The sequence below is a fragment of the Lynx rufus genome, unplaced genomic scaffold, assembly GCF_022079265.1.
Source record: "Lynx rufus isolate CCGP_SWC_20201006 ecotype Redwood Valley unplaced genomic scaffold, mLynRuf1.p SCAF_4, whole genome shotgun sequence".
NCBI classification, from domain to species: domain Eukaryota; kingdom Metazoa; phylum Chordata; class Mammalia; order Carnivora; family Felidae; genus Lynx; species Lynx rufus.
In genome coordinates, this window is record NW_025814856.1 from 51,539,033 (window position 1) to 51,553,841 (window position 14,809).

General features: G+C 51.1%; 1 protein-coding gene across 7 annotated transcripts in view; it reads right to left on the minus strand.

The window, feature by feature from the left end:
• Positions 1-6,987: 6,987 nt before the first annotated feature.
• Positions 6,988-14,809, minus strand: part of ATP2B2 (ATPase plasma membrane Ca2+ transporting 2) — a 118,948-nt gene continuing 111,126 nt past the window's right edge. For 4 of the 7 annotated variants that reach the window (XM_047096577.1, XM_047096576.1, XM_047096574.1 and 1 more), the window contains one exon: positions 6,988-7,299. In XM_047096577.1, coding sequence (XP_046952533.1) covers positions 6,988-7,299 — 312 coding nt within the window. Of the gene's footprint in view, positions 7,300-14,060; positions 14,233-14,809 lie in introns of all 7 variants that reach the window. The other 3 variants (XM_047096572.1, XM_047096573.1, XM_047096580.1) reach the window with 3 other exon arrangements.

Consider the following 14,809-nt stretch of genomic DNA (forward strand, 5'->3'; position numbering starts at 1 on the left):
GGGCCGTGGCTCTAGAGCCTCCGGGTAGCAACGCGCTCCGCTCGCACGAAAGGTCCGTGCCTTTTCCGGGCCGTACCCCGCCCTCCCAAGGCCACTCCCCTTCTGCGTGCGGAGCGCACGAGACCAAAGGGGTGGGGCTCTGGTTTCCAAGGCCCGGCTCACCCCGGGGCTTTTGGAATCCGCAGCCGTAGCCGGTCTTCTCTCCTGAAGAGCCCTTGCCTTTTGCTGGGATCCGTACACGAAAGGAAGGATTCATAACTACAGCTTCACCTCCCTCCCTGCGGGTTCTGGGTCCAACCGGCCTTAGGATGAACATCGTAGGAGAGTAATTTTGGGGGTAGTGGGTAGACTGGTCCTAGTGCTTTCTTGTTAGTCCCTCCTCAGAACCCAAAGCTGGGACCGGAGGCAATGAAGGCCAGGGGATGCCAGTTACCAGAGGTTGAGCCCTCTCACCCTGCCCTCTCCAAGCCATGGGAGGAACCAACGCCTCCAAACTGCCCCTTCCCCACAGCCCTGGGATCCTGTGAATCTGGTCCATCAGGTGGACACCCCAGGCAGGGAGGGATCTCAGCTAGGCTCTTGCGGCTAGAGCCCAGTACCTAAACCCCAGTGTCCCCAACCCCTAGGTCCCGGGCTTCCTACAAGCACAATGAGAATGCAGTACTGCTGGACAGAGCCTGGGAGCTCCCCTCAGCCACACATGGTCAGGCAGCCCTGGACCTCTCATGGCGTTAATGAGTCCAGTGACCTAGGGTGGAGTCTAGGCTCCCCTCGTGTAAGTCACAATCCCTCAGTTTATGTCTTGATACTAGATGGAAGAATTCTAGCTGGCGATGGTCACTGCTGGAGAGAAGACGTTAAGGCTCAAAGAGTGTGACAGACCTAGAGCATCAAGGAACTTTGGAGCGGGGGCCAAAGTTGTGTGGTGTTAAAGAGTTAAGTGCTGGGCCTCCAAGCAGTGGCTCATCCTTCCGCCCCCACCCCAGATTTCAAGATTATTTCCCTCTAATGGAGAAATATTGCAGGGATGTTGGCGGTGGAGCTAGGGGACAAAGGGGGCAGGACGCTTGGGTCTCCTGTTCTTCAAGGGACAAGCCCTGGCCTTCAGTCTATAGCTGCACCACTGATTCTCTGGGTGCATCATTTCTCTCTGAGCCTTGTTTTTCTCGAGTGGAAAATGGGGACAATGACATTTTTGATATAATACAAATAATATAGTTGTTATTAAAGGAATTCCCTGGTGTAGGCATTGAAGCTGGAGAGATTGTGGATTTGGGACAAGCAATGCAATTGTTTCTTATTCATTAAGGTATTTGCTGGTAGGACTGAAGCACACTGTAATATAGAAGTTTTGAGTGCCAATTCTGGCATCGTGACCGCTTGGATCACTCGTGTATCTTCTCCTTTCTAGGTGGGAGAAGCACTCTCTCTGAGGTCTTCTCTTCTGTTAGGTGGAAATTATAATACCTACGCTGAAGGTTGATGTTGGGAGTAAATGGACCCTGGGATGTGAAACTGTTTGGAAGTTGAATGGGCTCATGGTGCTTGATCTGGAGATCAGTTCTCCCTAAGAAAGGCTGGCCTTTAGTGTGTGTGTGTGTGTGTGTGTGTGTGTGTGTGTGTGTTGGTGGGGGGAGGTGTGCATGTGCAACCCTCAACCTTTGGACCAACATTGAGACCATCGCTTGGTCTGGGCACATTCTTGTTTTCTGCTAATGCTTAGCAGAGGTTTGCACAGTTCAGATTCTTAGGGTGCCAGGCTCCCTTCTGCCTCCCCCATCCCCAGTAAGGGATGCCACCTACATCCTCTGTCCTTACCTCCTGTCACCTCCCTCCAGTTGACCCTGGACCTCAAATCAGGCCATTCTTAGCTTTCCCCCATTTGTGCCCCTACCTCCGAGACCCTCTGTCCCCAAATCTCTTCCTCCTTCTCCTGAGGCCTCTTCCCCCAAAGTCTTTCTTTTTTGGACTGCTCACTGTTCTTCATGAAAGGCAGGTTAAACTTATCTCCCTCAAATGGTGGATGTTTGAAAGGTGTGGCCTGATGGAAGGAGAGAGACACCCACTGAGCTATGCACCCTTGGGCAAAGTGCCTTTCCCTCCCAGAGACTCAGTTTTCCCAAGTTCAAATCCACAGAGGACGAGGACCCAGCTGTCCTGCGGAAAAAGGCCTTGTGATGTGTACCGTGTCTGTGTTTCCACGTGTGCATTTATTGTTATTGCTCAGTATAGTGTTGAAAAGGCAGACAAATCCCATTAATTACAAAGAGCACAAGCCAGAGATACAGAGAAATAAAGAGTGTACAATAAGAGCACAGTCACTTCCCAGCCCCAATTGCCCCAGAGCCCCCGGAGCCCGGGCAGCTCGTGGAAGCTGGAACGGCACCATTTCCTCGCTACTCTGTTATAAAATATGTGCACACAAGAGTTAGCAAAGTGTGGCGACCCCCGAGAGGAAAGGTCCGGAGGGAGAGCACCACAGGCGTTACAAAACAGACTTCGGGGGCTGAGAAGGTCCCAGAGCAGCCTCAAAGGTCTTGTGTTTGGTGGAGGGGGTGATGGCTGATGCCCAGGTCCTGGGATCCCTTTCCCTGTACCTGGGTGAGTAGGATCTCTACATCACAATCAGGAGAGCTTGCTTCAGAACTTGGACAAGACCTGGGGATTTTTCTGCTGTTGTTTGATTTAGGCCTTGGCTCTAGAAGACCCAAAGCCTTCAAGAAATGCACCCCTCCCATCTTCTGATGGGATCTCAGACACTAGGGAGAGTTTTGGGTAGGAGGCACGTCACAGTGCACCTAGCTGACAGCCTCCTGTAAGTAGAGCAAGAATGGGCAGAGGGTAAGGGTGGCATGAAGGTCCAGGAAAGAAATGGCTGCATCCCAGAGGACCCATCATACAACCACTGAGAAAACTTTGGACAAAGAACAGGAAGTGAACTCCCTCCCCACCCCCACCCCCCCAAAAAAAAGCAGTTCAGGAAAGGGGGATGGGAATAAATGTTTCTCCAGGAGGAGAATAAGAAATACAAACAACTGGGCCATGCATCAGGTAGCTCCAGGTCTGGGAGAGAGCCTTCTTTCTCTTCTGGACTGGGGCAGGTGGAGGGTCCACCCCAGCACAACCAAGGGGGGGTGACTTTGGGTCCCAAACTGAGATTGGGAGGGGACTTGGTGGCCTCTCCTGTTGACACCCTTGCTTAGGGTATAGATGAGATGTTGTTGGGGGGAACATCCGGCCTCCCCCCAAGATTTAGGACACTCCTTTTGTTTCTCGTTTTGAGACACTCTAGCGACCCTGAGTGAAGAGTGTTTACAACGGCAGGAAGATGTTTGCACGTAGAATGACAGGGCCTAGTATATGGGGTGGGGGAAGGGCTGGGGCTGGAAGAAGACTTGGCAACATTTTAAAGTTTACTTAAAAGAGCAGCTGTGAGACAGTAACCAGCAAGTTTTGTTTTAAAAAAGAGAGAGAGGAGGGTGTTTATCCTATCACATGATAAAACATATAAAGCGACAGTAAGTAAAACTGTATGGCTGGTGCCAGATGAGACACCCAGATAAGGGAACAGAAGAGAAATTCCAGAAATAGGCCCACATCTATATACACCATCAGTATGTGGTACGGGGTGGGGATGGGGGGGGGCATTTCAACATGGCTGCGAAGAGTGGCTACTCCAGGGGTAAGCCACCCAGGCTGAGACAGGTCCAGAGTCCTCGGCCCAGTACCATTGTTGCCACTGGTCTGGTCTCAAAAGCAGGGCACCCTCCCTCTTGTCAACTCTGTGCTCCAGTTGGGACAAAGGAGGAAGGGGCCAGGGTAAGGTGAGGTGGTGGGAGCAATCGAGGCTGCTTCTGAGTTAGGGAAAGTGCTGCCTGAGTTGCAGGGAGGAGACATTTCCTCCCCGCCCACCTTCAAAAGTGGGTGATTCTCCAGCATCAGGGGTCACTCAGTGGGCCCCTCGCTCTTCTCTCATCTGTTTGGGAGAGACGAGTTGCTGAACTTAGACTTCAGAATGAATCTGCTACCTTCTCCTGGAGCCCTTGTCCAGAGGACAGAAAAGAAGCTACGTGGATGGTGCAGTCCCAAACTAGAAAAAAATATACATTACAGAATATATATTTACTGTGTTCTGTTTGATTTTGTTTTTTTCCCTTTTTTTTTTTTTTTAAAACCACAGACATTTCAGAATCACACTGCGGCAGTAAGAAGAGTCAGCGATCGAAGCATAACCATTGCATAGTATTAAATGAACAGAGACGGTGAGTTCTTTATTTACAGTTATTGTCTAGATAAAAAAATTCATAAAAACAGATGAATGGTCATAAATTATTTACCCCCTAATGGGGTGGACTGCCAAACGTACCCCATGCTGCTAGATATAGGACGCAGAGTGCAAGCTTTATGTACTACAGTGAGTTTGGACAAACCAATCATTTCCTCTGTGTGTGTGTGTGTGTGTGTGTGTGTGTGAGCATCCATCATTCCTGACAAGAAAAGACCAACGCTAATGTCGGGTGTCCTCTGTTACTTCCGCTGCTCCCTGTTTTCCAAGCTAGGCTCCACTCAGAGAAACCCCTCCTGTTTTTCCCTGTGTCCTGGCTCCAAATAAACAGGGAGCATGGGTGTGCAAGCACAGCTTTCCTGGTGTCGTGGAATGAGGTCATGGACACAAGATTGGAACAAAGAAGGTGGGGAGATGGAAAACCTTGAGAAAGGAAGCTACAAAAAAACACCGTGTTCCAAGGCTGCTCCATGTTTTACATGTGTGGGTCTCTACTTTCTCGGCAGGCGAGCAGTGGGCTGGCTTTTTGTGGTGTTTGTATTGGAATCCAATAAGCATATCTGAGGGCTGGTCACCCCTTTGGAGATGCAGTTTCCTCTGCTGGGTACATTCAGAGATATTCCTTCATGACAATCAGGTGATGCTCTCGCACACGGAAGGTCCTCCTTCCAGGAAGGTTTTGCCAGGTGGGATGGGCTGACTTGGGATCCCAAACCCTCAGGTTTCTTCACAGCCACCCAGACGTAGGCCCTCCCAGCTGACTATGGCTCTTTTCCCGAGTGGCTCTCATCTTGTTTGTGGAAGAATTCTCTGGGCCTGGAGAAGGGAAGGGCCGAGCTGACACAGAGCAACTGTGGGAAAGGTCAGTATGAGGAATGAATTTTGCAAGCGAGGTGGAAAAGTGTTTGGTTTTCCTCGAAGCATGGGACGTCATCGATCATGGTATTCAAAATGTCTTTTGCACTGTACAAGTTTATGGAAAAAGATTGTATGCTGAAAAGTCTCAAAGCAAACTTTGTATTAAATACAAAAGTTCTTTTATGAAAAAAGCTGATACCCACAAAGTGCTTAGCAGTTAAGAGGCTGACGTACAATTAAATAAGCTCTCATTAAGTGGGATTACTAGTGCTGTTATTGTCTTGGGGGGAAAATAACCACCTTTTCTCACCTGTGATACTGTAGGGTTTCAGAATGGCTTTCTGTCTGGGAAAGCGAGACTTGCTGTCAAAAGGCTACAGTATATATTGCGACTACAGGAAGACAATTTGGTTTAAAAATCACACTGAATACATCTCAATATACACATCATAAGGTTCGTTCGGATCTAAATAGTGCAGAGAAAAAGGCTACTCTTCTTCAAAAATAAAAATAAAAGCAGCAGGCCTTAATGATCCTCATCCAGTACGCCAACAGCTCATACGCTGCAATTTATAATTAAATAAACCTCTAAATTACTAAAAAAAAAATCAACACAGTAGCATTTATAATATTGCAACACTACCTCAACCTCTGTACAGACAGTGCCAAAGAGAACCTTTTTTTTGAAATGCTCTTAGTAAACTCAAGCGAGTTTCATCGAGAGAAAAGTCTTCAACCAGAGCTTGGCGGACCCCGTCATCCTCCTCGGGCCGGGCCGGCCGTTAGTGCTGCAAACCTAGGAAGCCTTCTCTCCTCCTCTCCCTGTGTCTACGGAGCACGAGCACGGTGTTAACCCCCTCCGGATGGACACTCAGTAGCATTTGGCGTCTGCCTGAGCCTCCAGCGGTAGTGACATAATTGAACGGAAACAGCAGGCAAAAATCAGAGCATGGCTATTGTAAAACATCAAGGATGCAATCTAGGGAAGTGTCTGTTGGGCTGAGCTGTCTTTATAGCATCTCAGCCACCAGTGTTCTTAAACCGTACAAATAGCCAAAGACGTTATCTACAGGTTTGTAAACAAATTACATTCTTGTTTTAGGACATAAATAAGTTAAAATAGAGCATTTAAGCGGAAACAAGGCAACATGCCGGCAAAAAAACTTTATATATCCGTGTGTGTGTGTGTGTGTGTGTGTGTGTATACCTATCTATATGGACGTATACGGTCTTGCAGAAGTATACGTTGATATAGATACAAAGAAATGGATATAACCTTGTGAGTGTCTATGAAGTTCTTCGGTTCCATTGGTGCAAATTTACTAGGTGAGTTAAGCTCTGCAGTTTCAAAAAGTTGTTAAATTAACCTATGCAACTGAGACCATGCTGCGCAAGCATTTCAAAAACTCACAGACCAGTCGATTGGATAAATAGTCTCAGAAAAGAGTCTGTTGTCAGTTCCCGCCTAAGAAAACAAACAAAAGACCCTCCCCGACCCCCCCCAACCAAACAAGGGGAGGACTGGAAGTGCACAGTACATTCATGCAGGGGACGTGGTGGCCTGGCGGGTGCATGGCTGGTCCATGTTCGGGCGGGAGCCGGGAAGGGCTTGTTCTGGGAAAATCACTCACTCCTGCAAGCCCCCCCCTCCCCAAGGAGATCCCGCCCCTTGCCTCAAAGTGAAAAAGAGTTCAAACAGCATCGCAGCCAGAAAAAGGGTCTTTTGGGTGGAAATGTTGGTTTTCTCGCCAGTATTTGGTTTCCTGTTGTTGCTCGTTGCTGCTTGGGTGAGCTGGGTGCCTGGATGGGTGGGGCCCAGGGGTGGGTGGCGGCGGGGTCCTCAGCTAAAGCGACGTCTCCAGGCTGTGGATGGGGCTCCCTGGACTTGAAGAGGTAGCTGATTTGCTTGTGTCAGTCGTCAGATTGATCCCGCTGTCGATGGCGCTGTTGTTCTTGTTGAGCGATGACGGCGGGCTCGAGTTCTGCTTGAGTGCGGCATCTTCTTCCAGGTCGGTGTCGTCAATGAGGGGGATGTGGGGCTGTGAATCTTCGATCCGGAATTCGGGGTGAGCCATGAAATTATGGATGGAGGTTCGAGACTCAGGCTTTTCTAGACCTTCATAGAGAGAGCTACGGAACGCCTTCACGACGCGAATCTGCAAGGGAAACATAGGGGTGAGAAGCACTGCCCTGGGTGGGGGGCCCAGTAGCCAAGCTGGGGGGGGGCTCGGAGGAGGGGTTGGGGGGAGGGGTCAGGGCACAGCAGGCGGCTGGAATCCACAGTCGCTGGGTGTTATGAGCATGGGAGGAGGGGGAAGAATGGAAGAGGGGCTCAGGTTATATGCATCCGAGAGGTTTTAAAAACTGCTTTGGTTTTGGTCAGAACTACAGTATGAGGACAGGAGGAATCAAGCCCCATCACAGAGATGGTGGGAAACAGTGGTTAGAGGAAGCATAGTCCACTCCGGCGGCCACCCAGACCTAGTGAGAGACTGAGCCTTGTTAACTTTAGAGCAGAAGTTCAACCATGCAGAAGGGGTGTGGGACCAGGTGGGAATAAAGGAGGAAGGAGGAGAGGCTATTTTTAGAAAATTAATCTCCAAAAAAACCACACACAGTTAAGAAACCATACAACATGGAACAGATAACGTCACAAACGGAAAAGGAACAGAAAGGGGGAGACGGTTGGATGAGCCGGGATGGGAGAAGACACACGAGGGCCAGAGAACAGGAACATCAAACCGAAGGCAGCAAAGCAAACCAAAGCCAACTCAGGGCTTTCTGGGGTGCAGAGCAGAGGCAGCCAGAAAGCACGAAGGAGCCGGCAGACTGATGACATTCATGGGCAGGAGCATGCCACGGTGAGGGGTCAGGAACCACACAGCACACACAGACAGACACACGGCTACACTTGGAAGCCTGGACAATGTGAACGGAGGTCTTTGTACCCAACGTTTCTTTCCTTCATGCATTTGGGAGGTAAACACTCGAGTATAGACTCAAAGCCCTGGCCAGTCATTGGAGTTGGCTTTGGGGTCCCTCATTTCCTGGGGTATTTGATTTACTTGTGCTTTGAAAACACAAAAACCCCAAAAAAGGAAGCCAGAATCAGATGGCCAAACCCAGCCCTGGGTGGGATTCTAGGGGGTGTGGACCTGAGCCACAAAACAGCATGTTCTTTCACCTTCTGTGACTTCGTTGGAAGCCATGGTTCTCTGAACCACGAAAGGGGGTTGGATCTTGAGTCTTCCAGGTTGGTGGAAAGAGCACTGGACTCAGAGTCCGGAAGACTTGAGCCTGAGTCCTGGCTCTGGCACTTTTGGTGCCTTGACCACGGGCAAGTGACCACATTGCCTCACTGGTCGTCCCCTGTCCTGTCTCACGGAGTGCAGAGGAACAGGATCCCTGTTTTGAAGAGAGGGGTCCCTTCTCCAGACTCTTGGGAGGGGGAAGCCATGCCTGTCATCTCCAGGGGCAGATGGAACTTGGGATAAAAAGGTACTTTCTCCTCTATTCTTAGTCCCAACTCAGAGTGGAGGCAGTGGCAGGGGAATACAAGGCAGCCTCAGTGCCTCCAAGGAGCAGAGCCTCAGCCGAGGTGGCCGTGGAGCTGAGAGCAGTGGCTGCCTCCACACCACAGACCCGCGGGAGGCAGAGGACCGCTGGGGTCCTTGTGGGGAGGCCCTTGCGGTCCCAGGATCTGTGGAACTCTCAGCTGAACCCAGGGGTATCTTCCTGGTGGGACACAGGTGGGGAAAGCGTGGGCCATGGAAGTGAGTTTTCTGGGTGACTGTGGCTGGTGGTTTTAAGTGTCATAGCTCAGGGTCTATTTTACTATTTCAGAGGGAAGTGTTTCTAAAGCACATAAGATGTGTATCTATTTAGTGTGTACAGAGAAGGGTTTAACTTCAAGTTGGTCAGGAATCCTTTTCGGTCTTGTGTAAGACCCCACAGTTTTGATTTTGTTTGTTAAGTTTCTTTTGTTGTCAGCCATCATTAGTAGTTCTGATTTTTCCTTGTTTTCTCAAAAGCATCTCTGTCCCTTTTCCTCCTTATGTGCTGGGGCTGGGGACTCCATGGGACCCTCTTTGTTGGAATCATGCTTTAAATAAGAGGCAGCAGGTGCCTGCAGATGCCATGCATTAGTGCTGGCCCTCTGACAGGCAATTTCACTGCTCCGAGGATTCTTTCTCCCTGGATTCCCCATTCGTGGCTCTGCAGAGATTATTAAATATTCTGATCTCCTGATGAGCAGGCCACTGCACCCTTGATTCAGTGAAAACAATGAAAAAGGTGTTGTGGGCCTCGGTTTTCTTATCTGTAAAATGGGAATAATAATCACTGTAACTGCCCAGCCTAGTGCCCAGTGTGTTCTGAGGCTGAACTGCAATAAGATGCTGGCTGGGGCACCTGGTGGAGGAGGAGGGATGGTGGCAGGACCCTGTCATGTGACTGAAAATGCAGAGGGGACGACACACAATGAGATGCAGGCCCCTTGCCCTCCCCCTGGCATGGAGACAACAGAGAGAATGAACTGCTCTGGACAAGACTGTGGGGACAAGACTTTTCGGGACACCCCACCACGGCCATCTCAAGTCTCCACTTCGGTTCACTCCGCGGCTGAAATGGAAAAAAAAAAAAAATACGGGAAGAAAAAAAGCTCTTCCGCCTCCCTTCCCTGCCTACCCTAAAGTGAGATTTTTGGGCGTGAGCCGCATTTGGGCATGGGGGGAGGGGAGAGGGGTGAGGACCGGGCCTGTGGGATTTTAGACATTTTGGTTTCATCAGCACAAAGGGAGTAGGATACCCATGCCCGTGTTGGAGGGCTCTGAGGAAATGCGTAGGCCCCGGGCTGGGACGGGTTCGACATACTCGAATGTTTACCCGGCTTCAGGGAAGCCAAGAGTCTGGGATTGATTCACATTCATTTCAGGCTCAAGGTTAAAGACTCACAACCTCTTTTAATTTCACTCTCTCTTGCTGAACTCTGTATCCAGGGTTCTCTAGCCCTCTAGGGAAACAAACACATGGAATATTCAGACAGTGGAGAGGTCTAGGCCCCACCCCAGAAGCAAGCCATTTTCTCGCCAACCCAAGATTGCACTAAGTCAGTTACCAAAACGCTAATGAGAGATACAGTTTTCTTTTCTTTCCTTCTTCATTTCTCCCCTTAAGAGATGCAAACTCCTTGCTCCTAGCAGTCCTCAGAATCAGGAATGTGACGGGGAAGTGGCAATAGGAGATGCCCGGTCTGGTAGTGGCCAGAAAGTGGCCGGTTCTGGGTTAGGACCCTGCAGTTCTTGGCTTGGTTGGTTTGAAGGAGTAGGACCTTCACTGACCAACACGGAGCCTGCCACACACTCGCTAAATACAAAAGTGGTTTGAGATGGGTGCAGATGAGTGTAGCTTGGCCCTGGGTCAGAGCTGGATGTTAATTTTGTCCTGGATCACCAGCGGGGAGGTGCCCTTCTCCCCAGTCCCTGCCAGGCTGGTAGAAATTCAAGCAGAGAGACAGCTTTCTTGGCCTTCTAAATCCCAGAGGATCGGCTCCTTTCCACTGTATGAGACTATGGGCATGGGCACTGGTTCTGGAATGAAAATTCCGCCTCTGCAGGCTCCAGGTCTATGCGCTTGTCTGGAAAGTGGTGTGCACTGGTGGGAAAAATGAGGGACTTTGAAGTCAGGCCTCTTGCCACTCACTTGGGTGATCTTGGTCAAGTCAGTCCACTTCTCTGAGCCTCAGTGTCTTTCTCAGTTAAATGGATATATTGAAGAAACTCCTTCCTCCTATTCATTTGCGAGGCATATGTGAAGTGAAGAATATGGGAACAGCTTTGGAAAACGCTGAGTGAGGCTCAAGTATAAGGCCTTATAGGCATGTGCCTTTAAGTTTCTGGGGGAAAAAAACTCTCATTTTTGAGTGAGTCAGAAGAGGAAAGCACGAGAGTGGACGAGAGTTCCCGCACAAACATTCCGGATGCCAGCCTGACCTGCCTGTCACGTCTGCATGCACCTGTCTGCCTAGCACCGTCTGTCCCACAGTGGTGCCTGGGGAGCGATGTGTGATGTGGTGGGGGGGCTCCTCACCCCAAGGTCATGAGTCAGAAGTCCATCCCAGGGACAGGGGCCCCCGGCCTTGGTGCTTAACTCTTGATAACCCAGGAAACAGTGGTTTGACTCCTTCTAGAATATACAGACTCCAGGTATTTTGAACTCAGCATGCATATGGCTATCCTCCTCTGCTGGAGAATCGCCAGGAGGAAGACCCTCCTCAGAGGAGGTGGGAGGCAGCCTACCTTTCCATCCCACCCAATTTGGGACCCCTTCTCTTAACTGTGGCTACTGGCTTCACACCTCCCTGTGGGAAGAAAGCCTTTGGCTTTTGAAGGGACCTTGGCCGGTAGCTAGAGGGCCCTCAGAGTCCTTGGAGACCAGAGGGTATGTCATTGTTATAACGACTATTCAGGAGAAGGAGGAACTGGGACTATTTATTTAGAGTTCACATTGTGACTGTATTGACCAAAATGTGTGTGTTGAAACCACAGAGGTCGTGATCTCTTTTGGAACCAGTACCCTTGGCTAGGGGGGGATGGTCAGGCTCCCATAAAGCATGCTGAATTACAGTCTGGAGTCTCCAATAGAAGGTAGGAATACAAAATGCTTAAGGAGACAAGATGGCAATTGGATGAGGGAGTCACGCTTGACCATTCCTGTTGGGTCCTTGGAGAGGTGGGCAAAAATGGGTGTTTCTCTGAAGAAGTGTTGAGAGCTGGCCTTATGGTTTTATAAATGGCACAGGAAAAGGTGAGAATGATATTACCCAGGTTTGAGATGACCAAGCTCTTTCCCTAGACCATAAGAGCTAAGGTGAGGGGCTATGCCACAGGAAGACTTCCAAAGGCTGCATGGGTGCCCAGAAATGCCAGGTTGTCTCTGGCTGTGGCCAGGGTGAAGCACCATGCCTCAAGAAAGAGGCTAACCTGGGATGGACAAACAGCTGAGTGAGCACTCAGAAGCCAAACTGGCTGGCAGCCAGACCCAGCCAGGGGGCTGTAGGAATCACCAGGAGGGGTGGCAGGAGCCAAAAGAAATGGATTTTTCAGCCAGTGGCTCTCCAGACCGGAACTCTTTTTTTTTTTTTTTTTTTTAAGTGATCTCTACACTTGAACCAAGATCAAGAGTCATATGCTCTATCCACTGAGCCAGCGAGGTGCCCCTAGACCAGAACACTTGGTCATTGGTCTTCAAGAAAGGTGGTAGTGAGTGCTGAGCAAGGCCAGAGCTATGTGGATGCAGGAGTAGGTCAGCTGGGTGAGGCTCTCTGCTGTAAAGGGGAGGAGGAGGGGACCAAAGTGTTTCCTGCCCCGAGAAAGCCTGGCAGTGACTTCCTAGTGATAGTCACAGACATGCGACTTGGACACCATCTGCTCAAATAGCTCTCCATTTCACTTTGGCTTCACCTCCCCATTGCTGGGATTTTGTGCTAATGAGTGAACATGGAAGGGCTTTTGTTCCCCTTTCTGCACCACCCCCCCCATCCTGTCTACCTGGCAGGGCTGCATCCATTGAACAGTCATGGGATATGAGCATATGCCATCAGCAGTCTCTCTGTGGCTTGTGTCTCCCACCAGAGGGCTCAGATGGCCCAGGTCCCACCCTGCATGCAAGTCCTTTCCCACCCAGTGGAAGGGGATGTGTGTGGTGAGTGTACTGTGTTTGGATGGGGGAACAGGCACTTTACAAAATATGGAGAGATGAAGCCTAGAGTCTGTTCCTAATCAAAAGCTGGGCTAGAACAGACACACTGTGGCAATCTGAGAAGACGAGAACCAGGGGTTCCCTTATGGTTTGGGAGAGGCTGACTGGAGACAAGGTAAAGGAGGCAGGTGGCAAATAGACACTTCTTATTCTCCCTGGGGCCTGAAGCCATGGGGGAGGGGTGGTTCAGAAAGATCTCGACAGGCCAGAAATGAGAGACCCAGGTCAGAAGTCTCCACTTGAGAGGAGGAGGTGAGCTTGGCAGGAGGGAGAAGATGGAGGAGGTCAGAGTCCCCCGCTATCCCTGAGATGAGGAAGGGCAAGAAGCCACGGGTTAGACCAGGTCCTTCAGGGCCTCCTGGCACCCAGCCAAGACGTGAGCCTGGGCCCACCGTTTTGTACCTGAGGTCAAGCTGAATGGGCCAGGAACTCTGTCCTTTCTAGAAAGGGGTCAGACCCTCAGTGTGCAGGGAAAAGTGTGTGTAAGGCAGTGGATGTCCTCAGATGTACAAGGAGAGAAGGCAGAGGGTTCTGAACTACCAGGCTGCGATCTCCTTGATGGCCTGGGAGCCCTCACCGACTAGGATCTCTGACCTATAGTGACCCCTCTCTTGGCTGCACCCCACTGTGACTTGACTGTGACCCCTCAGGGCCTTGACCCGTGGTAACCCCCTACCTAACTGACTATAAGACTCTAACTGCTTGGCCAACTCTGACTTTGCCCTCATGGGCTAGGCTTTTCCTGACTGAGTATGATCCTAGACTGATCCTAGACTGATGCTTTGCCCTCCCCACTGACTGCTGTCCCTTGGCTGCTGTGACCCTTTGGTGCTGGGACATTTGATCACGGGAAACTCCCCTCCAGATGCTGATCCTTTGACTGACCCAGACCTTTTTGGCCACTTTCAACCTTCACGACCCCTTAGCTGAGTGGTTAAATCCCTGACCCTGACCCCAGCCAACCCTGGCCCACCAAATGACTGCCACCCCATGACTGGCAATGCTCTCCTGACCAACTGGGACCCTTCTCTATGGCTCTGGTCCCTCAGCCCCCTGGGCCTCGCCATGACTGGCTGCCCCCCGTGTCCTTGGTGCCCCGGCCCCTGCCCGCCCAGCACTGGCGTCGGTGGCGCCCGAGGCAGTAAGGATTCACACTCACGCCCAGCTGCAGCAGGAGGAAGGCTGGTCGGAGAGGAAAGAGCATTGGACAACGACACGCGACTAGGGCTAGAGAGATTGGCTACGTCCTGGCTCTGGCTGGTGACGGAGGACTGTCTCCGCAGGGCCCCCTGAAAGGAGGCCCCGCTCTTGAAAGTATTGACTACTTCAATCTGCAACGGAGGAGAGAACGAGACAAGTTGCGAGAAGAACGGACACACAGCTACACGACTGACAGGCGCAACGCCACGAGAACAGCCGCAGCCACGGTGACAACGACAACATCACTTAAAGTCAAACAAAGACTACCAGACACACTCAAAGCCTCTGCAAGATGTCTGCTCAGCTCCAGGCCCATCTGTAGGCCCCAGAGTCCCGGGGAGGGCTGGCCAAGGGGGCCGTGTGCTGGGGTCCTTGTCGTGGGGGAGAACCCAGGCTTGTCAGGAGGTTCTTGGTCTGAAACCTGTCCCACCCCGACCCCGGCTCTCAGAGAGTGCTGTCTCCTGAACCTTGGTCACCCCTAAAACTAGGGGGGCATACCTACCTCTCAGGGCTGTTGAGGCCAATGAGAGGATGTTTGGGGGTGCCCTGTGGGGTGTGAAGCAGCCCAGGTGATCTTCTGTTTGTTACCTAAGCCTGGCGGATCGAGGTAGGGGCTGGGCAGTACTTCCCAGAGTGATGGGGGGGCAAGGGACCCACCTTCTCTCAGTTTCCTAGTCCCCCGTGTCCCTCATCCCGCGGGGTTGTGAA